Source organism: Saccostrea cucullata, unplaced genomic scaffold (assembly GCF_032062105.1).
Source record: "Saccostrea cucullata isolate Sc308-1 unplaced genomic scaffold, CSIRO_AGI_Scuc_v1 ctg995, whole genome shotgun sequence".
NCBI lineage: Eukaryota > Metazoa > Mollusca > Bivalvia > Ostreida > Ostreidae > Saccostrea > Saccostrea cuccullata.
Window position 1 is genome coordinate 22099 of NW_026922768.1, and position 25525 is coordinate 47623.

Below are 25525 nucleotides of genomic sequence, written 5' to 3' on the forward strand. Positions count from 1 at the left end.
CATGGACATATGTATAACTATACTTGTAATATTTCTCAACACTGTGCTTATGGCAATTTATGAGAATACATTCATTGACATTGTCATATTTTGTATTGATAAATTGACCAGACGCGCAATAAAAAAAGTTTAAAACATCTCCAGTGTTTATTTGACATGGAAAAAATAGTTTACGTAAAAATGAAAATTTATAAAAGAGTTCACAATTTTAGTACTAAAAGCATTTCTCATTATTATTGTTTGCCAACAATACACAGGAAATCTTAATGTCGAACACACCAAATAAAACATTTGTCTTTGTAAAACACTAATCTCCCCAGGTCATGGTGAAGGTAAAGGGATCAAAATGTTAAAATTCCGAAAAGGCATAGTCACAAGGAAATAGATGTAAAATATGAATGCTATGTAAAACGGTAGTTAAATATGCATTGTAAACATTTAAACGCTACTTTCTGTTTGTATTGTCTTTTTCGCCCGTAAGCATTTTAACACTTGTCCATAATCAAGACCAAGTGATGTTAATTTTTCTTCGTCTAGTTCAAAGAATGTTTGAAGACAGTCAATTTTATTCTTGAATAAAACCTTTTTACAATCCTGCAAATTGTGTCTTTTCAAGAAAAAGTTAAACGTTTTTGCGTCAAAACCTGAAACAGATTCATATATAAATATAAATCAAGTGTTTTGCTTAATATTCAATGTTAAAAACGACAAACTGCAATTATTTTTGCAACTGCTTGAAATATCACATCCACCTGAAACCTATTTACCTTGTTTAACTGTCACGTGACTTTCACAACTTTTTATGCTTAAGGTTGAAGTTGTCAGAAGTTTTGTGCGCTGGGAGATCTGCTCCTGTATAGTTAAGGGAAACATTTGATTCCACATACTCTCTACAAATATTGCGTATGAAAAACGTATGTAAATTATAATTAAGAAAACAAAAAACAGTTTTGCTCGACTGACTGATACAACGCATTGTTTATTCTATTTATGCCAGAATTCATACATTTTGCTTTGAATACAGCTTTTATAAATAAATATTGTTACATCTATCACAAAAACTTGATCCGAAGGGTTGTATCAGTCGAGTTGACAGACGCAGTTCGTGAGAACAAACAAGAACGACTCGTCAAAGAACCTTTCTAATGCGTAAGAAAAATTACTTCATGTTTCTGCGTATCACTTTCTCAGAGTTCGAGAGTGGTGATATGGATTCAGAAAACACATTGTAGTGATCCGGAAAGTCGGATAATGACGTCACGTGATTGCTTTTAATGTACAGTAATTCATATTTGGTTAATAATAGTATCACGCCTGCTATATAAACTTAATACAAAGAAGTAGAGTATTAAACTTAAAAACAGTCATTTGTATTTTCTCATTTTCCGTTTGCTCACAATTCGTTCACCATTTGTTCAGGGTGCGTCAACCGTTCGTTTAGTGTTCGTTAACCGTTCGTTCTCCATCACAGTTTTGTGTTCAGCGTTCACCATTCCCTCACGTTCACGAAGCTATTAGCGTTTGCTCTTCGTTCCGTTCACATTGCGTTCATCTTGCGCTCAGTCTCATTTTTACAAATGGTAAATAATGATAAAAACAGTTAACTAATGTTTCAATAATGCCCCTGAGTAAATTACAGTGTATAAACAAGAGGCCCAGGGGCCACATCGCTCACCTGAGCAAATCGGCTAGGAAAAAGCACAAATCAGAAGGGGGTTTTGAATTTAATACTACTTGCGAATGCTTTCATATTAATACAGCATAGGACTTTGCTGTTTTTGATAAAAAGATTTTTAAAACATTTTCTTCCTATATATAACTTCATAAAAATTTGAATTTGATTCCACATTGTTTCCCTCCCTACCCCAAAGGGTCATAATTTGAAAAAAAATTTAAATCAGGATTTGAACAAACTTAATTCTACACTATCCGTAAATGCTTCCATATAAATACTAGTACATGTATCACTAATCATGGTTTAAGTATTCTTGAGCAGATTTTTAAAAATATATTTCATGTAAAACTTGAATCCATATTGTGACCCCACCCTATCCTGGGGGGTCAAAATATGAACAATCAGAATCAAGAATCAGAATCTAGAATCAACACTACCTGAGAATGATACCATATAAATATCACTTATCATGGCTTTGAAGTACTCGAGAAGACGATTTTTGAAGATGTCCATATCAAGTCCTATATAAAACTTTGATCAGCCATTTTGGCCCCATTCAACCCCGGGGGTCATGATTTAAACAAACTTGAATCGACACTATCTGAGGATGCTTCCACATGAGTTTCATCTTTCCTGGCCCAGTGGTTCTTGAGAAGAAGATTTTTAAAGATTTTACCTATATACTCCTATGTTCAACTTTGGTCGGCCATTGTGACCCCGACCTACCCCTGGGGGTCATGATTTGAACAAACTTGAATCGACACTACTTGAGAATGCTTCCACATGAGTATCATCTTTCCTGGCCCAGTGGTTCTTGAGAAGAAGATTTTTAAAGGTTTTACCTATATACTACTATGTAAAAATTTGGTCAGCCATTGTGGCCCCAACGTACCCCCGGGGGTCATGATTTGAAAAAAACTTGAATCTACACTACTTGAGAATGCTTCCACATGAGTATCATCTTTCCTGGCCCAGTGGTTCTTGAGAAGATTTTTAAAGATTTTACCTATAAACTACTATGTAAAAAATTGGTCAGCCATTGTGGCCCCAACGTATCCCCGGGGGTCATGTTTTGGACAAACTTGAATCAACACTATCTGAGGATGCTTCCACATGAGTTTCATCTTTCCTGGCCCAGTGGTTCTTGAGGAGAATTTTTTTTTTCAAATGACTTTTATTTTTCAATTATTTAAATATTTACTCTTGGAAGAAGGTGTGGCCCTTCCTGTGAACAAGCTTGAATTCCCTTTACCTAAGGATACTTTGTGGCAAGTTTGGTTGAAATTGGCCCAGTGGTTCTTGGGAAGAAGATGAAAATGTGAAAAGTTTACGACGACGACAGACGACGGCCATATTTTGATCAGAAAAGCTCATTTGAGCCTTCGGCTCAGGTGAGCTAAAAAGCATGAACGTATTTCATGACCTTATGTCAGATGATTTAAAAAAAACAAGTTTTAACGGCAACAAAAATGTGAAATGTATACTAATACATTTTTAAAACAAAAATAATTGAGAAATTTCTTAAACAAATTTTATTGATAACATTTATTCATGAAAACCATGAAAAACCCTTAACGAAAAGGGTGAGGAATGTTCTCCTTTACCTGTTGGTGTTTTATGTAGTTTGGATCAAATCATTATAGAAAAGCAGAAGTAATAAATATAATAATGTGACTATGATAAATAATGCATTCATGTTTACCTTTCCTTTTCTTCTTTGTCTTGAATCTGTTAATATCAAATGAACAGTAAACTATAACTGCAAATATCCAGTCTATCCTTAAAGGAATTGAATTGTAATAATGTTATAAATTATATATCGACATGTAGTTTTCATTTTGAAAAACGATATGGAACACACAAACTCAAGAATGGAGAGAGAGAGAGAGAGAGAGAGAGAGAGAGAGAGAGAGAGAGAGAGAGAGAGAGAGAGAGAGAGAGAGAGAGAGAGAGAGAGAAGGTTTACCGTAATCATCAGTGATTTTCTGTATTGCATTCGCAGTTGATTCTTCCCCATTTAAAATTTTTGTCGATTCTGAAAATTACAAGCTGATGATGATAAGGGAAAAAGATAAATAGTTATATATGCTCATAAGTTTTATGCCCCCGTAATCGAAGATTCGGAGTATATAATGTTTGCCCTGTCCGTCCTCTGTTTGACTGTCTGCCTGTCTGTTTGTTTGTTTGTCTGTTTGTGCGCAAACACTTTCACCCTGTCCATTACTTCATATTTTATAGGGGTGTTCCTTGTAACAGGACCTCTCTCGTAACACCACTAAATTCCACCTTTTCACCTTGACCTTGGAACTTTAACCTTGACCATAACTTTTGAATAGTTGGTGCTAGGGCTTTCATTCTTCCCATGTGTATTCAATGTAACAAGACATTTCATTGGGTCTAATCTTAGAGTTTCACTCTGTTTCAAAAACTTAATCTTGAACATAACTCATGAAGCAGTAAATCTAGGGCTTTCATATTTTACCAATCTAATTAAAATTAGATGTAAGATCTGCTCGCATACTCGCTACACTAACCTCTAACAACATCCCATAGAGGTTCACGTCAGACTGAATACATCATTACCTGCTCATTGCAATGCAGGTATCATTGTATATCATAGAATATCATTACATATCATTGAATATCGCTACATATCATTGACTATCGTTGTATAGCATTGAATATTGTTGAATATCATTGTATCATTGAATATCAATGAATGTCATTGCTTATCATTCAATATCATTGAATATTGTTGCATATCATTGAATATCGTTGAATACTATAACAAATGTAGCCCTTTAATTCGGTCAACCCATAGATATATCGACTTCACAGAAAAATATATCTGTGAAGTCGATATATCTATGGATTGACCGAATTAAAGGGCTACATTTGTTATATAATTTTTTTTTTTACAGAGATTGACAAAACCATACCTCGCCTGTCTTTTTTTAACACTGAGAGACTAGAGATTAAAAAAAAAATCTTTTTTAAAGGTACTTGGACACAGATTTGAAGTTAATATTTTCTCATTTTTTCTGTATGATATCACGAATTATATATTTAAATAGCATTTCACACAAAAATTAATTAAAAATCTTATTTCGTTTAAAAGTTATTAAAACTTTACATTTTTTGGCGGGTTTGATTGACACATCCTTGCACTTTCACAAATTTTAACTTAATTCTTAATCCTTAGGAAAAGTGGCAATTTTGATGTGTTTTAATGAGAAATATTAAAACTTTTATCAAGAAAAATAATTTTATTCAGAGTAGAAATGTTAGAAAGCAAAACACTTTCACAAGTATCGTCATTCCGAACTAAGAGATGCGTGCAGAGTTTAGCAAATCGAGCACACTCGTGTTATGTACACAGTTTTTGTAAACCGGGCTCGAGTTCTGTTATTGTTTATATTTAGAATTCACCGAGTGCGTTCAATCGTCACAGTCTGCTTACCACAACTGCACGGACTGACAATATATTGTGTGTTTGTTTTGCTTTCAAACGTGTCTACTCTGAATTTTCTGGATTATAGTATTAATATTTTTCATTTATACAAAACGAGATTGCCACTTTTCCTAAGGATTAAGAATAAAATTAAATTTGTGAGAGTGCAACGATATGTCAATCAAACCCGCCGAAAAATTTGAAATTTCAATATCTTTTAAACGAAATAAGATTTTTAAATAATTTCTGTGTGAAATGCTATTAAAATATATAAGTCGTAATATTATAGAGAAAATAATAACTTCAAATCTGTGTCCAAGTACCTTTAATAATGTAATGTGTGTTATTCTTTGTACCGATAGAATAATTTAAGGGATTTCCTTTTTTAAAAGGCTAAATTGTCTAATTAAGTTTTGTATTGATTTTTGAAAAAAACATATATATTAAATGTATATGTTTTAACATAAAGTAGATTCTTCTTCAAGGCATCTTATGTCTTACTAATTATTACAGAACATCACAATTATAAATAAAGAGTTGAGTACAATTTTTTTTTTTTTAGAAAAATCAAGTTATACTCTGTCTTAGGTGTTAAGAATTCAGCACAAATGTTGTTTCACAGAAAACTATTTCCATTTTTAAAAGCATTAAGTCGATATGCTTTTAAGAATCTATAAATAGTAACTCAAGTCTTTATCCTGTTATATAATTGATCATGTTTGAGCCAATCAGAGAGCTTGGAATATATAAGAAAAATAAATATCACTAAACCATTTTAAGTAGTAACATTGAACTTACTTCTTGAATTCTATATTATGAAAATATAAATTTGAGAAAAATACCTCCATAGTTCTTTTGTTTCATTTTTCGAAGAAGTATGCCAGACAAAAGTGAAACCAGAAGAAACAGTACGCCACTGATAGCAGCCAAAATTGTTGATAGACTGTAAAAGAGGAAAGTGTAATTAATTTTCACTGACAGTTTTCCAATTATGCTTACTGAACCAGAATTCTATTGAAATGACACAATAGAACTGGAAACTGTCTTTAGTGATGTTATCTCTGCAATCTCTAATTTTATCTCCTTGAATTTCGAAGCTTGTGATCATTTAAGGTAAACTCACTAATTCCAAGAGTAATTTCCTGTCAAATCTTCTCTGTGTTTAACTAACTTGCTGCAACTCCTATCTAGAAAGTATGCAAAATAGGAATTCATAAAGTTACTTCTTAGAAATTATTAAATGAAACAAAAGATCGATACTATTAAAATTTACAATATTAGTTGGTTATAAGGCCACATGAGAATCATAAAATCATTAAGTACTTAAAAGATAGGAGTTCCTGAGATAAAGAGGGGAGGAGCTTAATTCATTTGTATGCAACGATAGAGTTGAATCTTTATACGCAATCAGTAAACACTGAAAGTCAATAATTTTTACTTTGGATTCGGTATATTTACCCATGTTTTGACAATACATCTATTGTGATCTTCAGCTAACTTATCGAGAGATGCACAGTATTATAGTTGACAACTGCATTATCTTTTATTTGTAATGAAAAAAATATTAGCAAAGAAAATTTAGACCTTGACGAATATAAAAAATCAGCCTTCATAGTTATGAAAACTCTTGCATGTTATAAAAACACCTTTACTCTATCGCCCTATTGCCAGATACATAATCCAGGGAAATAAAACAAATAACACATATTTATTAGACAACCCCCACCAACCCTAATCACCAGGAAACCTGACCCTGGGACCAGAAATTTTAAAAAGTTTCAAAGAAGCATCCTTGTTAATAATAACTATGAGAACTTCTCAGGAGAAAACACGCCTTTCTCTTATAGAATTAATTACATTTACTGATTAATTTATAGAACTTCATCCCAATACCAGAATATAACTCAGGGACCATAAAACTAGAAATTTTGGAGAGAAAAACAAACTTGCGCGTTATAATTTAACATTTATTTTTTTTTGTTTGAAGTTTGCTTGTTTTTTCTTTTGCTCAATAACCATCGGCAGAAAAAATAATTTCAAAGAAATTGTGATTTTTTCAAAACAATATGATCAAGAGTTCAATTTTTACTTTAAAATCAATAAAGCCCACATGTAACACCAGAACCTTTGATCTAGGGGCCATGAAATTAATTATTTTTTTATATGTACCATTGCTCATATTAACTGTTTAGTTACTTTGTTTAATACCAATGAACAGAGAAGAATTAAGGTATTTGAAAAAATAACCCACTTACACTTTGCTCTATCACCAGAACCTCCAACCTTGGGCTTGAAAATTCAGTTTTTGTAGAGGACACAATGCTTATTACAACAATGTCAACAGTTTGACTGCTTGATGTCCAGAATTAAAGACGACTTTAAAAGATTGCCTAATTTTTTTACCTTTAGTCCCCTGAAAGTAGGGTCGTGGATTTTATAAATTTTGTGCCCTTTCGCAAAAATATACTACAGACCCAAATTGGTTTAAATATTTTCTATGGATTGAAAGAGAAATCTGAAAATGTTTAATAATTAATGTATTTCGCACAATACAAAAAGCGCTATTACAGATGCAAAGAACAGCATCTGAAGGTGAACTAAATAAAAAATGGCACACACTCAAAAACACACACACTCATATATAAACCTTTGCTATAAAAACACAAAGAATACTAGTTATTCATTTTTACTATATCATGAATAGAGTGCCATCCTAACATCTGAACTCCTGATCGAAACTCAATGAAATTCAAAATGTTGGGAGAGACGCCACAGCGTTTTATTACTAATAGAATGTCCTAAAGCAAAGCTTGCTGAAAATCCGGAAGCAGAAGGAGGATTCTGTACTTTCAGTATATTCTCTTTTCCTGTGCGACACACTCAACCAACACAGGATAAAATAAATCGAAAAAAAAAAATAAAAAGAAGGGATCGAAATTGTTCAAAATTATTGTAAGGATTATTTATACATTATAAGCTAATAAATAATTCTGCTGTTGTACATGAAAGTATGTTTGAACTTCTGAATTTCTTTGGGCAGCCCATTCGTACACAGTTGATGGGCAGTTCTTGGATTCTTTTTCCATACTGGTCGAATTCTAGACATCTTCCTAAAATAATATACAATATATATATACAGCTGGAGAGAGAGAGAGAGAGAGAGAGAGAGAGAGAGAGAGAGAGAGATTTGCTATTTTAGCATATGTATAAACGTAGTTGAAATAAACTAATTCAAGTTTTAGAATCTCTAAGATATAAAGTATAAGATTACATGTCTCCAATTACAGTAAAAGCATAATAATAACAACTACATGATATGAACATTTGTTTTTCTTTGAAGATAACGGTAACATTGTTGATGCATGCTAAAAGCGTAAGGCATGGTTAATTTGAAAAAAAAAATAAGCCTTCTCTCAAAATGCTAAACTAAAAATGTTTACCTTGGGAATGGATTTCAGGAGCACACACTTCGTAAATTTCATTTTTGAGATCATTAATCACACAGTGATATGTAAAATTTCTTGGCAAGACACATTTTTGAATTTCAGCAAGGCTCTTGCAATCTTTTCTTTTTGTAGCTTTTTCTAATTCCTCTTCGGTTGTAGGACACATTGAAACCAACTGCAGAGTTGGAAGAGAAACACTGCAACTTCTTTGTAGTGCATCACTGATCTTAAAAAAAAGATAAAGGAGAGCAAATATGTATTCAATGATTTTTTTTTATTTTTAGTCCTATGTTTATACACTGAATTGATGACACATTTTCCGTCATTTCCCGATCATGACAAGGAGCACACGGCTGATGTGACCGGTGAGCAGGGGATGCTCACTCCTCCATGGCACCTGATACCACCTCTGATGTTTTAAAGGTCCATGTTTGTTCTGCTTCTATTTTTTATTGTTTTATGGACTTTGATTTTTAATACTGTTCGTTATGTCCATTTCCTACATACTACTGAAACATATACATGCCAAATTCTGTTACCTTTGTCGCGAGGAGTAAATACCAGGATGTGATTAAGACTTGGAAACAATGCTTTTTCCACATAACTGTAAAAAAAGGTACATATTATTATGTCATTCAAACATACACGTAAAATGGTAAATTTAAGCATTGTCCTTTGACATTATAGGATCAAGTCCTGAACTAAGCTGACAATTACTGAAAATTAATTGGTTATAGACAAAGTTCTTTGTTCCCGGTTCCATGTTGTTTATTTCATTGAATGAAAAATGGGAAAAAATACAAATAAAGAAAATAAAAAAATTAAAATAATTTAATTTTTCATTTTTGTCAATTTTATTTCTTGCAATATAAATCAAAAAGTAAAGGTTACATCTATTTTTTAACATCACTTTGCAAATATTATATGTGTTAAAGCTCATAAATTATTTCAAATAATTGAATGCTGTGAAATAAAGAAATTCAAAAATACGTACAAAAACCATTCCGGACAATATATCTCAATAATTTGATCATTGACCCCATATAACATTAATAACAAGAGAATGAGGGTAACAAAAGTAATCTGAGGCTATAAATAGTTTTGATTTCTTATCAGTCAGATTTTTGTAATATTCGATTAAACATGGGGAAAAAATATAAATATGACAGAGGAAATTTGGACTGTAATAATTATCACATTGTTGGCCCTAACTCCAATCATGGCAATTTTATTGCAATTAACGCAAAAATATTATTGGATTCAAACTCGAAAATTATTGTAGCGTTAAATCTAAAAATCATTGCGGTTAAACGCAATCTTTTGCGATAATTTATGCATCATTAGAGATAGAGATAAACATTTGTATTTATATAGAAAGCATAAAAGTCAGGAAGACAATAAGATATTTTGTAAATTGAGAAATCAAGTGCAGAGAGAAGTAAAGAAAGCTAGATCCTCTTACTTTCAAGACAAAATTGAAGAAAATAGGTCAGAGCCTAAAAAATTGTGGCAACAACTCAAGAACAAAGGATACAAATATAAACAAAAAAGTAGTGAAAACATTGTTTTAAACATAGATGGTATACTACAACATGAAGGGAAAACTTTAGCAGATTATTTTAACTGTTTTTTTTACAACTATTGCATTAAAACTTGTAAGCAAATTATCTAATCCTTCATATATGTTTTCTGTCACCTCAAGGGTTTTTAGGCAGTTTTATGCAGATAAAAACATAGAAAACAAAACTTTTGTACTTCAACCTGTGACTGAAGATTTTATATACAAAGAACTAAAAAGTTTGAATGTAAATAAAAGTACTGGTTTAGATAATATACCAGCAAGGTTTTTAAAAGATGGTGCTTTTTATATTAAAGAACCTATAATGTCCTTTGTAAACAAATCTATAACCACCGGTACTGTACCAGATGATTTTAAAATGGCAAGAGTTAAGCCTTTGTTCAAGAAAGGAAATTCCCTTGAAGTGGGAAATTATAGGCCAGTCAGTATATTATGTATAGTTTCAAAGATTTTGGAAAAATGTGTCCATGTTTAACTTTTAGATTTTTTAAACAATAATCACTTGATGTATTCTTATCAATCAGGTTTTGAAACAAATTTTCAACAGATACTTGTTTTATACATATGTTAGATTTGATTTAAAGTAATACATCCAAAGGGCTTTTTACAGGTATGGTAATGTTGGATTTGCAAAAAGCTTTTGACACTGTTGATCATACAATTTTATGTGATAAGTTAAAAGTTTTAGGAGTTTTATCCACTGAGTGGTTCAAATCTTATCTGTCTTGTAGACAACAACAAGTTCATGTCAACAATACTTCTTCAGACTTTAATACTGTAAATATTGGTGTTCCTCAAGGCAGCATCTTAGGACCTCTTTTATTTTTAATATATGTCAACGATATGACTGTCAGTATTGATGATGACTGTAAATTAATTTTATATGCGGATGACAGTGCCATTTTTTATGCACACAGAGATCCTGTTATTATTGCTCAAAAACTGGGCATTGTTCTTGACAAATGTTCTTCTTGGTTAGTTGACAATAGATTGTCACTTCATTTAGGTAAGACAGAATCTATTTTATTTGGTCCTCCAAGAAAGCTTAAAAGTATCACAGATTTTAAAATTGTGTGTAATGGTTATATTATTAAAGGTTCTGACAGTGTTAAATATTTAGGAATCTGTATTGACAAGTTTCTTTCATGTGAAAATATTGTTTTAAGTATCATACAAAAAGTTAATGGTAGACTTAAGTTTTTATATAGAAATGCATCCTGTCTTAGTACACATTCTAGAAAGACCCTATGTTCTGCCTTGATACAATGTTATTTTGACTATGCCAGTTCTTCTTGGTATTGTGGAATAAACAAGCAACTGAAACACAGATTACAAGTAACCCAGAACAAAGAAGTACGGTTCATTTTAAACCTTAGTCCTGGAGAGAGAGTATTTCTAACAATATTTTAAACTCTCTAAATATGTGAAGAGTGGAGGAAAGAGCTAAACAATTAAGATTAAATCATGTTTTTAATATATATCATGGTAACGCACCAGCTTACCTCCATGAACATTTTGTTTTACATAATAATATCACAAGAAGTGCAACAAATAAGAATATTCTTATACCAAAGATAAAAGGGAAAGAGTCTTCATGTTTTTTTCTATAATGCAATCAAAGATTGGAATACATTGCCACTGGAAATTAAAGAGTTGAAAACAAAACAAAGTTTTAGAAAATCTGTGAAATCTTTTTTTATCTACAAATGCTAGTGTTACTACATAAAAAGCTTGTTTAATTTTTATTGTTTATTTATTATTTTAGTATCATAAGCATTTTGTGATAATTATCAAGACAAAATATGCTACTGTAAACATGTCATTTTTCAAAGCATTATGCTATACTCATAGAAGTACCTGCCTAAATTCCAGTGTTTATGTAATTTTGTTATTTTTTGTTTACTAACATGGCTGTTATTTGAGGACCCCATTGGAAATAATTTTTTTAATAAGGCTTTCATGGGCTATCCTTAGGTAATATCTATCAACTGTATGTCATGCAATGTACTTAATAATAATTACATATATATGTTAAATTGATCTTCTTTAATTAGCATTGTGCTGCGATAATGTGTGTGTATTTCTTTTTTCTAGTAGTATGCTAGTAAGTAATGTTTTAATTTGTTAATCATGACATTCTGTGATATTTTTACCTGAATAAAATGAAATGAAAAAAAATAAGACCCAAAGTGCTTTGCATTTGAAGGCAATGATTATTGCGATTGATCGCAATGATTTGCATTTAAAAGAAGTAAATATTGCGATTAAACGCAAAAAAAGATATTTCTCCATCTCTGAACTGGCCTTAACAAGCTTCCTAATATTTAAAGTAGTATTTAATTTATTTCCTCTATTCTTAAACTTTTTTCTTCGAAATACGTATATATATTATAGAAATTGCAAATTAAATTGTCTTCTTTAACCACTATTTTTCGTCATTTATAAGTATGAGGTATATGAACATCTTACAATAAACACATTGAAATTGAAATAAGTTAGCCTAGGCTAGGTCTACACACATGTTTTTCTCTGATTTTGTATTGCACCAAAACAATTGTAATGAGAACATGTATACTGATATTTTAACAAGATCCACGATTAAAAAAAAAAAATGTAATATACCATTAGAAAGAACCGTTAAAGACACCACGGTAAATAACTATGGACAAAAATTGATTGATTTTTGTAGGAATAACGAAATGTATATTGTAAATAGCCGTGTAGGCAACGACAAATTTAAGGGAGATTTAGCTTGTAAAAATAGTAGCACTGTAGATTATGTTTTAGCCAGTGTGCAGATTATTGATTTGTTTATTGATTTTGATGTTGTCGAATTTTGTAATCTATATTCTGATGTACACAATGCCTTATCAGTACTAGTTGTAAGAGTGTTATTATAAATAACACAGGTGTAAATCACTCAGGTGTAAAATTATGGTGCCCTAACAAATCAGCGGAGTTCCGTTGTTATATTGAAACACTTGCTGTAAATAACATTGAAAATAAGCTTGATGAATTAGGCGGTGATAATACTCATGTAACAAAGGAAAAGATCAACCTTGTAACACGCGATATATGTGACGTGTTCTTTAATGCAGCAAAAGAAACATTTGGATATAACAAAGATAGAAGGGCTGGGGTTGATAATAATTATAATAAACAATGGTTTTTAATCGAGACTGCAGAAATGCTAGAAAAAAGTTTCATCTCGCTAAACGTTTGTATAATCGAAATAAATCGACAGAAAACAAGTGTAATTTGAATGTTATGAGTAAAATATATAAGAAAACAATTGAGGAAAGCATAAAAAATGACAGAAAGAATATTGCAAAAAAATGAAAGACTTGCATTCTACAAACCCCAAAAATTACTGGAAAATTTTGAATAGATCTGATAAAAATAGCAAATGTGCTGTCGATATAAATGACATGTATAATGTTCTCTAACATTTGGTATGAACAGAGTTTCATTGACAGAAATTGGATACTTGCAGCAGTGAAGCAAAGATTAAGAGATCAGTTTATTCAAAAATGGCATAGTGATATTAATAATTCATCAAAAGGTCAAATTTACAAAAGTTTTAAGAATGATTTTTGGATGTGAAAAATATCTAAGTAATTTACCAAGTAAACTCCAAAAAATATCAATAAAATTTAGAACCTCAATTCACCATCTCCCAATTGAAACTGGTAGATGGTCAAATATTCCATTAGATGAAAGAGTTTGTAAATTATGTTATTATAGCAGACGAATTTCATTTCATTTTCGAATGCAAAGCATTGAATAGCATCAGAAAAAATCTTCTACAACCAAGATATTGTAAAACGCCAAATACACTTAAATTATGTCAACGACAAATTTAAAAATCTTTAAAAAACCTTTGTATATTTATATCTAAAATAAACAACACCGTCTGTCCTCCATAATTTAAATGTTACCATACCCTCTGTTCTTTTTTTTATTATTGTTTTTTGCTATACTTTGCACATATGTTATGCCTCTCATTCATGCATTTGTATTATGATTATATTTATTTCTTTTTTTTTTCTTACAATTATGACGACTAATTTATATATTGTACCTCATGTACCACTGATTTGGTGTGAGAGAAATAAATGAACTTGAAAAATGAAAAAATGTAAAGACAAGATCACTCTTCATATCCAAAATCAACAACAGTAACCTTGATAATTGAGCAGTAAGAGATCGTGCGTTCCAAGCATTTTTAATTATTAATTAAGTGTTTTTTTTTTTAATAACAGATTGTTAATGCAGAAATGTAGTGCAAAGGGGGGGGGGTTACATGTAGCTATAGTGATTTTTTTATTTTAATTAAGCCTTTTATATTGATGGCTGTTGCTACTTTTGAAAGCGATCCTATTGATACTTTACCTAAAAAGCTTTAATTCTAGAGTTAAGAATATGTTAAAGAGTTTAAAAGCCTCTCTGTTAAATATAAACTATTCTACTCTTGTGTCATACCTGTTTTGGATTATTCATCCAGTGTCTGCAAAAAATTCCAGCCTATAGATAATATTCAGAAAAGAGCTATTCGTTATTTTATTGGGGTTCACCGTTTTGCTTCCTACATTGGGGGTTCATGGAGACACTGGATGGATTCCAAGTCAATACAGACGTTGGATAAATGTTATCAGATACTGGAATTATGTTGCACATGATATGCCTAAATATTTACGTACAATTTTAGCACAATTTAGATGTGGCATTTTACCTTTACGAATAGAAACCGGTAGATATCATGGTGAATCTGCTGAGGATCGAATTTGCACACTTTGCTTTAGAAATAATGTAGAAGACGAAATTCATTTTTACTGCATTGTCCTTTATACTCTGATTTATAGATCAAACTTTTTAAAAACACTGGCATTAATCAAATGGGGTGGTCAGATATGGATTTACTATGTGTACTTATTTCAAATTATCCTAGACAGGTTGCAAAGTACTTGTATTTTTCATTCATGCGAAGACAGTCCTCCATGTTCAGAAAAAAATAATGTATTTATATTTCATTTCCATCTACCAATAATCCTTATAACAGACACTACCAATCTTACCATACACAATGTATAGATATATATTTATCACAATAATGAAATTGTTTATTTTTCATGCATTTTTTTGTTATTCTCTTAACGTTGTGCTCCTTATTTTCATTATATATTGTATTTCAATTTTGTGTTTAAAGTGGCATACAGGCCCGATGGGCCGGGTGTTGATTTTTATTTTATACAGTCTGTAAACAAAAGAATTTAATTGTAGACATGTCACTATAGATAAATTAATTACTTACTTACTATAACAGACAGTATTCAAACCAAAAGTCCATTCAAACAATACAAATAAGGAGCATAGAAATCACAGACATCTAAAACATCGGTGTTTGAATCAGGTGACATGGAGTAGTGAGCATTCCATGCGGACCGATCAAATCGGCCGTATTGAAATTATTATTGAGAAAACCCTCATGATAATCCGACAATGCAGGACATTTTGGGCACTGAAATAATGTTTATTAAGGTAAAGAAACACTGCTCTAAATTTCTGCGCTTCTTATTCATGTAATTTTCCAAATAAAAGAGGCTATTTTCACTATATTGTAATAAAAAATCGAAATCTTTGTATGGAAAATCAAAAGTGTTCTTTTTATATTTGTTGTAAATAAAAATATTGTCCTATACATTGTCCACTTGGGAGCAACATTTTAGAATATGTAAATGCAGTTCAAATGCAATATAATGCCAAGAAACTTTTGATCGATATAAGGTAAAAGCCTGTTAAATGCAAAACAAATATGTACAATAAAAGTCGCAGCAATATTAAGAAGCCAAAGAAAAAACAGATGTTAAGATTTCTGTTTAATCTATCTTGGGAGGGGGTTGGTATTCTTTTAAATTGCCAAAATATCTCAATTTGCCGATTTGATTTTTCACATTTTGACAAATTCTAATCTAGGACCCATCTTAATAAGTTCATTTATTGTTCTTATAATATTAATGTTACATTAACTCATTATAGAAATTGAATATGCAGATTATTCAAATAGGTATTTTCTATTCCGGGGATTTGTGTATATTTCAATATCACATTTTGCTCAACATCACCGTATATATATTTTTTAATAAAATTTTGTAAAAAGAAGGTTGCCTTTTTAAATAGCTGAGCAAAAAATTCAATAGCTCATTTTGTAATTTCTAAAGAATGCACGTAAAAGTGAGGTTTTTCGACATTAAAGACAGTTGCTTTTTCAATTAAAGTGGAACTTGTAAGTCTACTTACCTTGTTATTGGTTATTTGTAGTTATTTTGTGAAAAAAAACTTTCTGAATGTAAATACAATTAAGTACTCTGAAGTTGATTTTCAAAACATTCTTGAGTTTCTGATTGATGGTTTCCATTTGGTTTTTGGAGACCATGCATTTCAATAATCTATTGCTATTCCAATCGGTATCAATTGCGTCCCATTATTAGCAGATATAATTTTGTAGTCATTTAAAACATAATTTGTTCAAAATCTTATAAGTGAAAAATAAAAAAAAAGAACACCCGCCGTGACCTTCAACTCGACATTAAAATATATATCGACGACGTATTGTCAATCGATCGATATACACTGTACATGCAAACGGTAGACCTTAAAGTAAAAGATGTTACAGAGTCTGACACATCTGTCCTATAATTGGATATTTTATTTAAGAAATAAGGTATCATTTTTTGAATTTTATTGAGATGTAAAACGAGTTGGTTACGTGATCAACTCCCATTAATCCCAAAGGGCTTTATGGAAGATTTGATTATGTGCCAACCCGTTTTACATCTCAATAAAACTCAAGAAATGATACCTTATTACTTATATTTACATTTGTGACTTATTCATACTTTATATTTGCCTGATTGTTACTTTTAACGTGTGAAATGCGTTAATTTTTCAAACCCAACGGCATGTATGTAATCCACTAAACGCGCGTCGACCCTTTATGACGTCACAGAGAAATTACGTCGAACGTTTATCTAAACGCACATCTATAACCTCTTGACCCCGTACCTGTATTAAAACGCTTGTCTTCAGTAGTGTTCTATAAAGGAAAACATTTGCAAATGTAAATATTTGAAAATGACAACAATAGGAATCTAACAGTCAATCTTTATGATAAAAATTCCTACAGGAATATTTTACTGAAGTATAGTAGGCTGATCCCTTTTTACACCTCGGTTTACTGGTTAAATATTATGAAAGGGTATTTTGTTTGATTTCATTGTGTACAACTAAATATTTCTAACTAAAGCATTGTGTATTTATAATAGATAATTAAATATATGAAAAATTACAAGCCAATTTTAAACACTTATCGCACTGAAAAACGCCGGATCATTTTCCAAAAATCAGACTATGATTTCTCTTATACATGTACATGGAAATGAGCGGATACATTTAGATTAGATACAATAAAAAATATTCTTGCAATGTAATATTTTCCTCTCAAAGACGAATAAAATGTTGAAGATTCACCATCAACTACAAATACAATTTGCGAAAGGTAAGCAATATAACAAGATTAACAAAACAAGTCCATGATGACCGATATGAAACTGAGTACGTTTCAACTTAAAGCTAGCAAGCACTGATATACTGCGGGCATTTACCCATACCGACACAAATCCACGTGGCTTGTTATGATTTTAAACAGGTCATAAGGAGGTTAATCGCATGTAAATGAAGACAGAAAAGAGGTTCAAAATCACAATACTTTAATTAGAAACATAAATCACAAGGTTATTTAACAAAGATATTTGACTAATCCTTAAGACATATGATATACACATTATATATAAAACTCGACTCTGAACAAACCTGTGATCGGTGTTAACAAGAGCTTTAAAGTGTGTACCTATCAGTGATTTCCTTAGATATTCATGAAAATCAAAGGATCTCAACTTCAACATATAGCTTAGCATGCTGTGGTTATCTATTATTTGATAATTTTAGATGATAATTCAAATAATAAAGAAATTAGTTGAAAAAAAAAGAATTGGATTGATAATGTTTTTTCACCTTAACAATTTTAATGCATCAAAGTACAAAAATTGTATTTATTTTCATTTATTATAGTTTAAATTTACGAATTATCGCAAAATATTTCTAGGTCGCCATTTTATATAAGGCAGGAGACATAAATAAACTGTATATAGTGTATGACATCATGAAAAAATCGTATATATTTTTTGAAAATAATATTGTAAATATTACATGTATGTAAAATCCGGTTCAAATGCATAATTCTGATACTTACGAGGGTTGTCCCAAAATTCCGTAGACAAGCGTTGTTTTGTAGGAACCCTAAGTCATACATTAATGAAATTTCGTATATAGATTAAACCAACACTATCTAATAAATTTATGGACAAATATGGAGTAACTAAGCAAATTATTCCAATTTAAAAGACAAATTTCATTGTCTGATGTAGGAAGGCGGCGCAATACCCAAAAGTTGCTATTAAAATTTGGTATATTATATTTAAAATCGTACGGAAAAGTGATTACTACCTTGTGATTTTTGAATGGAAGTGAAAATTCTCAATTTTTTTTTATTAACTATATTTCTTCAAATTTTGGTGTTCGTGCCTTGATAAAGATGAAATTTATAACGTTTTATAAACATTGGGTTGAAATCCAACTTTTTGAAAAATGGCGGCTGCGTTTGCACAGGCGGCGCACTGAAGTATGTTCAAGTATTTTGAACCTAAATTAACTCTTCCAAAAGTGTCCCAGTCATAAATATTTGGTAGACTAGGAACCTATTCTTGTCCTTAGTATTTAAAATGACTAAAACGGTTTCTCTATGTATATGTGAATAACAGTAACTTAAATAAAAGACAGGACTAAGAAATGGGAAAGAGGTCCGTTGTGCAACTCCAGAAGAGAAAACAGACGAAAAGCCCGTAGAAATATAGCGTTTTCAAATAATAATTATTTCATACCTGTACATGCATATACTTTGTTTACATTTTTAAATGTTTGATCATATCATAGTAATTAAGATTTTTTTACATTTATAATTATAGCTGTTTCGTTTAATTTAAGAATTTGATTCTGATTATTGAAATATTTTCTCCAAAATTTGAACCGTTGACATTTGTATTTTTTGACGTTGCAGATTGCTCCGGGTGTAAGAGAACGATACCACTTTAAATCATATAACTCGAAAAGTTTTCAAGTAAACATGATAAAACTTCGTAATTTATCTACCAATAACTAGCCTTATCCACCCTGAAAATTTTATAAAGATACATTAATTTCTTTAAAAGATATGACCCCAGTCTACGAAATTTTGGGACAACCCTCGTAGACTTCCAAAATAGATGCTATGAATATCGAGGAAATTTTTTTTTCTTTAAAAGTGCAATAAAGAAAATGTCAGAATGTAGTTAACTGAGAAGGAGTAATTGCTTTTGTCACAATTTTTTTAAACGATTGAATAATTGATTAAATAATGAAAATAGACAATTATAAAGTTCTATTACTATGGAAAGCCAACGGGTTCATAATTCCATCTCTTTAATTCTAAAAATGTACACTCGTAAATCTGAATTTGTTTATTGTAAATCTTAATTTCATAATTTGTCAAATGGTATTTTACAATTTGTTAATTGTAAATTATCCAGCATAAATTGAAAAGTGAAAAAATGTAAATGCAAATTACGTGTTATTAGTAGACTTGCGATTTGTCAACTTATAAAATGTATGTCGTGATTTGTAAATTATGCAAGGTTGCATATTAGGACGAAAGAGGGCGCTATAAGGGTGGCAAGTCAATTCGCTGCAAAGCTAATAAAGATCCTTAGCCAGCTGAGTGTTGTGGTATGCATGCATATCATGCCTTCAAGTGGTCTCTTTAGCTGTTTACAAATAAGATTTAAGTTTAATACAGAAAAGAACGCCATTTGCGTGTGTTGTATTTTTTTTCCTATTTCGAATGCTCAAGAAAGGAGTTTTCCACTTAAGTATAGTAGCTTGGTCACTTTTTTCGCCCTTATTTTACAAACTATACTTGAGGATATGATATTATTTATTTCTAATTGAAATGTTGTAGAATCATTATAAATGATTTTGAGTTTTAAGAAATATAAGCCAATTTTCAACACCTACCGCACATACAAATTCCGGAATATTTTCTTTCGAACAGAGTGCGGTTTCTTTATTACATTCAAATGGGCGGAGTCATTTAAATTAGGTACTATATAAGAGATAACATGGTGAGATGTAGCGTGGAATAAGAAATAATAAACAATACTAGTATACGATGGGTCAAAATAATCTTCAATAGGCTTGAATTTTATTTTGCATTTTTCGTAATCTTCTTAACTTGGTGTGAGTGAGGGATCTTCTTTTAGTTTTTGAGGTATTTTTTAACAGAGTTTTGAAAATCCCCTAATCACATTAATTTTGTTAGGCAAAACTTAGGCAAATGCCCTTGAAATTCTAAAGAAAAAGATAAAATTTTTAATAAGATTAAAAATTGGATATTTTTTAATACTTCAAACTTATCTCTTTATTATACTTTTATTTCGATATTGTACTCGTGAATTATCCGATGAAACCCTGATTTTTTGATCGTGTGCCATAGGACCTTGCCCTGTGGACATTTTAGCAGAACAAAATCTTAGTTTGTCTTTATTTCATCTACAAAACTAAGGTACTTTTAAATATGATAAATAAAAATTTGCTGAAAATTTCAGCTTAGTGCACCTATTTTTTTTCTGAGAAAAACGCTTTGTCCACGATTTTACCGGACAACTACAAAAGAAAACACGAACGCAGTTTTGTTTTCATAGGCTTTGAAATGCATTTTAAATATGTAATATTGTTACTTTTCACATTACATACTCGGATTTGATTTTTATTTGTAAGCTTTTTCCGACTTATCAACATTGTCAACCTTTTCTGATACAATCTAATTTTCTTCATTTCGTTTCCATATAGTCAGGTCCAGTCCAAACACTATTTCTACCTACGTAGCTATTAATACCTACTTTATATAATTTCTGCATTTTGCAACCAAAAGACTAAATGGCGGAACATGATGAATACCATATTTTTTGATACGGTCACGCTAATGATGAATACGACAAAATTTTGGCCAAAAAATGATTACTTTCCGAATCGGCAATTTTACATTAGTTTCCTTGCAAAATTAGAAATATACGAAGTAATCATTTTTTTTGGCCAAATTTTTATCATATTCATTTCAGTGTGACTGTATCAAGACATTATGTGCTCACCATGTTGCGCCGTTCCTGCATTTGGCCACAACATGCAAGTAAAGCAGAAAGTAGGTAAAAATAGCTACTTTGGGTAGCTTTAAATACCCAGGTAGCTATTAATACCTACGTAGGTAGAAATAGTCTTTTGACTGGACCTGATAGTATCCTAATGATAATGGTCATGATACGCCCTTCAAAAGATAAAATTACATCGTATCTTGCCCTAAATAATAAACTTGTATGCTAACACTTGAATTAATGCCTATGTGATGCATTCTTCTTCTAGTCCATTACATTAGCAGTTTCATCTACTTTATAAAGATTAAGATAAATTACAAACCTTAAATTTTTCAAAATCCCCTTCGGTGTATAGCAATGATTTGAAGCCGCTTTATAAATACTCATTGAAAGTCATTGCAGTTTTGTTCTACAGGATGGATTTCATAACGTGTCCACCTGCACATGTTCACCTGCACATATAACTGTGCTCTAATGTGCGCCTGATTAACGGTTCATAAACCCGGCTGTGATATAAGTGTTGAAGAAATTTCAAAAGAAAATAAGATACTAGTTGTAGACGATAATGAGATGGTTCAATGAATTTCAATGGGCATTTAAAAGAGCAGAGGGGTTCGAAAAAGGGAAATGAAAATTATTATAGTCTTCTTTTTGAAGCAAAGGCAAAGTTTCTGTCTGATTACGGACGAGACGACGATGGAGAGTTGAAATAAACTTAAAACAATAGACTTCCTGGTATTGCTACTAGCTAATCTTAAGTACAATTCTCTGTAATCCTTGGACTTTCAATAAGACTTGACATTCTCCACGTTACACAATAAGCGTTGGAATTTTACATAGCTTTCATTCACTTGAAATATACATGGAATAGAAATTTGGGAGAATATCAACAGGACCCAATGAGAGAGTTTCGTATGTATATATTGTTTGAAGCCAATATTGATGGTAATATATGTATGTTGTTGATTTAAAATAATTGTTCAATATTAGGTTAACTATTATGTTGAGTTGAGTATCCGGGAAATGTGACCTGAAGTTTTCAAAAGTCCTGCATACAACTCTGATCTTACTATATCCACACTTCCTTTTTTTATCAATGCCAAGCAGATGATTTAGAAATTCAGAGATAGAATTATTATTATACCCTCCTAAACAAATTCCTATGATACTTTTATTTGACTTGTTTAGTGTTTCTGCCGTTTAAATTTTGTACTTTTAGATAAAATTACTTGTCTATAGACACAGCAATCTTTAGTTATCTACAGACAGCGGAATCATTAGACGCACATCTCGTCAGCGTGGCCGGTATTATGTTAATAGTCAACGTGAAGCAATATTGTCACCTTTTAGTTGGTTGTGGAAATAGACACAAGAATCCTTAGACCTACATCTCATCACAGTGGTATCAATTGAATTGTGGTGAAGCCATATCGCCACATTCAAACTGGTCGTGAAATATGATGTAGACAGTTGTTACGTTGATTTCATATTTTCAAATAAAGCCAATTTAAATTTAGAGACGTATATTAAATTAAGTGTTGTGTCGGTAGCATGATTGTGATAAACCCTAACCCAGCATATTGCTACTTGCCGTTTCGGACGACACATAAAATGTTGTTGCAGAGGGTGAGCCCTGTTGTCTGCCGACCCCAAAGTTGATGTTGAAATACATTTATGTGACCATTGTGGCCAAAATCTGCCATACATCAAAAATAACTTTAAATGTGTTTCTAACTATGAAAAACAAATAAAATATTATGTTACAAACACAAGCATAGAGCCTGTGTATGTATATTAATGGTGTTTAGGTATGATAAGGTATTACTGTCTTTGATACTTCGTCTTATCATTGTCGTCAATAATTTAAAGTTGCTGATGTTATTGTATTCTTAACCCATGAAAATCTATTCGCCATTTGAGAGACGGTAATTATGTAGCATCGCGAATGGAACGCGTAACAAAATCCAAGAATGACAGAGAAATGTACATTTTAAAGATGTGACTCTGAAAATTACAGTTCGGGGGTTGAAATGTTGTGAATTATTCCTACATTTTCGGGTGAATATTTTAAATGAAATTCATGTAGAAGTTACTTCAAAATATTTAATTCTCAAAAATGGTTTCCTAAGCAAATGCGCAAACTAAACATATTTCTAATAACAGGTGCAATGAACTTCCATTAAAAGCTGATAGTATGCAAAGTGTTTGGAGAGGGCGCAGTTCTTTCTATAAAAGAACAGTTCGTTTAAAGAACTAAGTACATTTGTTTCGGATTAACTTTTATACTTGTTCGTACTTATCAAAGATATTGGCAAAAAGGAATAAAATCAATATCAGTAAGTAAACATAATTTTGATTTTAATGAAATGTAAAACCTTTCAAATGATAGGAATACTCAATAGATTTGTTAGAATATTTTCCTGGAAAAGAATGTAGGACTTTTCGTCCTATTCTGGATCTTTTTGTGAGTAGTGTATCAAGTTGTAAAAGGAGGGAATCAAACATATTTTATCAGCTATACGTAAAGCTACATATACGTAGTTACATGACTGTATATTTGGTATAACATTAGTACAAAAGCAATGCATTGTTGTCTTGAATCAAAACTAAAGTAATGATACATTAGTGTCACCGTCCACAATTTGACAGGTACCCGGAGAGGGCTTTTAGGTCACGTAATTAATAATAAGGTGGTGCTATCAATCGATCGGCGTAAACATGGTCAGTGTCGACTTTTCTCTCTACTTAATTTTTACATAAAGGTGGAAAGTCCTCTTGAAATGCTTATGTTTTATTATTATTATTATTTTTCTTCCCGGACTTTTGAAACTGCAGTTCTGGTGTTATTTATTTTAAACAAATTTTGGCAAAATAAAATTCCAAAACTTTACTGCACATCTACACGACACAATAACCCATGTCTCAAAAGATGATTAGGCTACGGTGTAAAATGTAAGAGGAGTTCAGGGAGACGGGGCTTTTAGCATTACAAATCATAATTTTTCGACCCACATTTGACCCCCCACCTCCCCGGGGCAAAATAAAATTCTGAAACCTTACTGCACATCTACACGACACAATCAACCATCTCTTAAAAGATGATTAGGCTACTGTGTTAAATGTAAGAGGAGTTCAGGGAAGAAAAGGGTGACAGAAGGACGGACGAACGGACATAAGTATATACAACAATATACCCGAATTCTTTTTAGAAAGTGCGGAAATAATAAAACTAAAGTGTACATTATATGTAATAAACAGAAATTGTTTCCGTCTTGTTTCCAGATGTGGCATGTCGAAATGCCAAAAATTAACGATTTTCTCTATTTTATAGAGTACTTCAAAATATGAAGGACACTAAGGATTTATATGAAGTAATAATTTAAAAACTCCAAATATTCTCAAATTTGTATGCCTTAAACACATGTAAAATTTCAAGAGCGTGTGTTTCATTACTTTTTTTTCTTTAAATACATTTTATTATCCCTTTTTTAAGAACTTCCAATTATCATAACGTCTAAAAACGCACTAGTGCGAACACTTTTATCAAACAGCCACTAAAAATCATTTGTTGAATTAAGTAAAAACTGGTACCCATTTTACAAAAGGACTTACGACTTAAGACAAACGTTAATTCTTCACATAACTTTTAAATTAACATTTTATTGAAAACTATTTAAAAACTTTTAAAAGGAATGTGGTAAGATGTTTTAACACAACGTATTTCTCAGAGAATTATTTTGCAAAACTTTACAATCATCTTAAGTTTTTGGTCTTAGTCGAAAGTTTCTTTTTGTAAAACGGGCCCCTGGATTTTATTTCACACAATATAAGAATACTTTCACACCACCAACCTAGTGGCTCAAGTTGTGAGCATATTTAAAGTCTAAAAAAAAAAATGGCATGTCTAGCATAAAAAAATTTCGTCATAAAAATTGAACCACCTTGTCAATTAAAAAATGAGGAAAGTATTCTTATTTTCGAAATATCTGAAAATAGAATTTAAAAAAAAATCTGATAATTCATTGCCATATGAAGAAAACGAAGAGTATTCAGGAAGAAAGGTCCATAAAACAATAC

The 25525-nt window shown here is 31.1% G+C and overlaps 1 protein-coding gene across 3 annotated transcripts; it reads right to left on the reverse strand.

Annotated features, from left to right (window-relative positions):
• Positions 1-247: 247 nt before the first annotated feature.
• On the reverse strand, positions 248-21880 carry LOC134262399 (uncharacterized). Of its 3 annotated transcripts, none has more exons than XM_062744778.1 (10): positions 21771-21880; positions 9112-9176; positions 8567-8798; positions 8129-8236; positions 6250-6313; positions 5969-6069; positions 3642-3710; positions 3378-3403; positions 768-852; positions 248-644 (listed from the first exon to the last, which is right to left on the reverse strand). In XM_062744778.1, exons 2-10 carry the CDS (start codon positions 9172-9174, stop codon positions 439-441), a joined length of 954 nt encoding a protein of 317 aa, XP_062600762.1. In that variant the 5' UTR covers positions 9175-9176; positions 21771-21880; the 3' UTR covers positions 248-438. The 3 variants fall into 3 exon arrangements, with proteins under 3 accessions (XP_062600762.1, XP_062600763.1, XP_062600764.1); XM_062744779.1 differs by lacking the exon at positions 21771-21880 and adding an exon at positions 14634-14675; XM_062744780.1 differs by lacking the exon at positions 8129-8236.
• Positions 21881-25525: the final 3645 nt, after the last annotated feature.

What these genes read in the sequence shown, in the direction of transcription:
- LOC134262399 (XM_062744778.1), bottom strand. Translation starts at nt 9,174, where the DNA reads ATGTGGAAAAAGCATTGTTTCCAAGTCTTAATCACATCCTGGTATTTA. An exon ending in AAGTTCAAACATACTTTCAT is followed by an intron (nt 6,314 to 8,128) that starts GTACAACAGCAG and finishes CATACTTTCTAG; the next exon opens with ATAGGAGTTGCAGCAAGTTA. An exon ending in GGAAATTACTCTTGGAATTA is followed by an intron (nt 6,070 to 6,249) that starts GTGAGTTTACCT and finishes CCTCTTTTACAG; the next exon opens with TCTATCAACAATTTTGGCTG.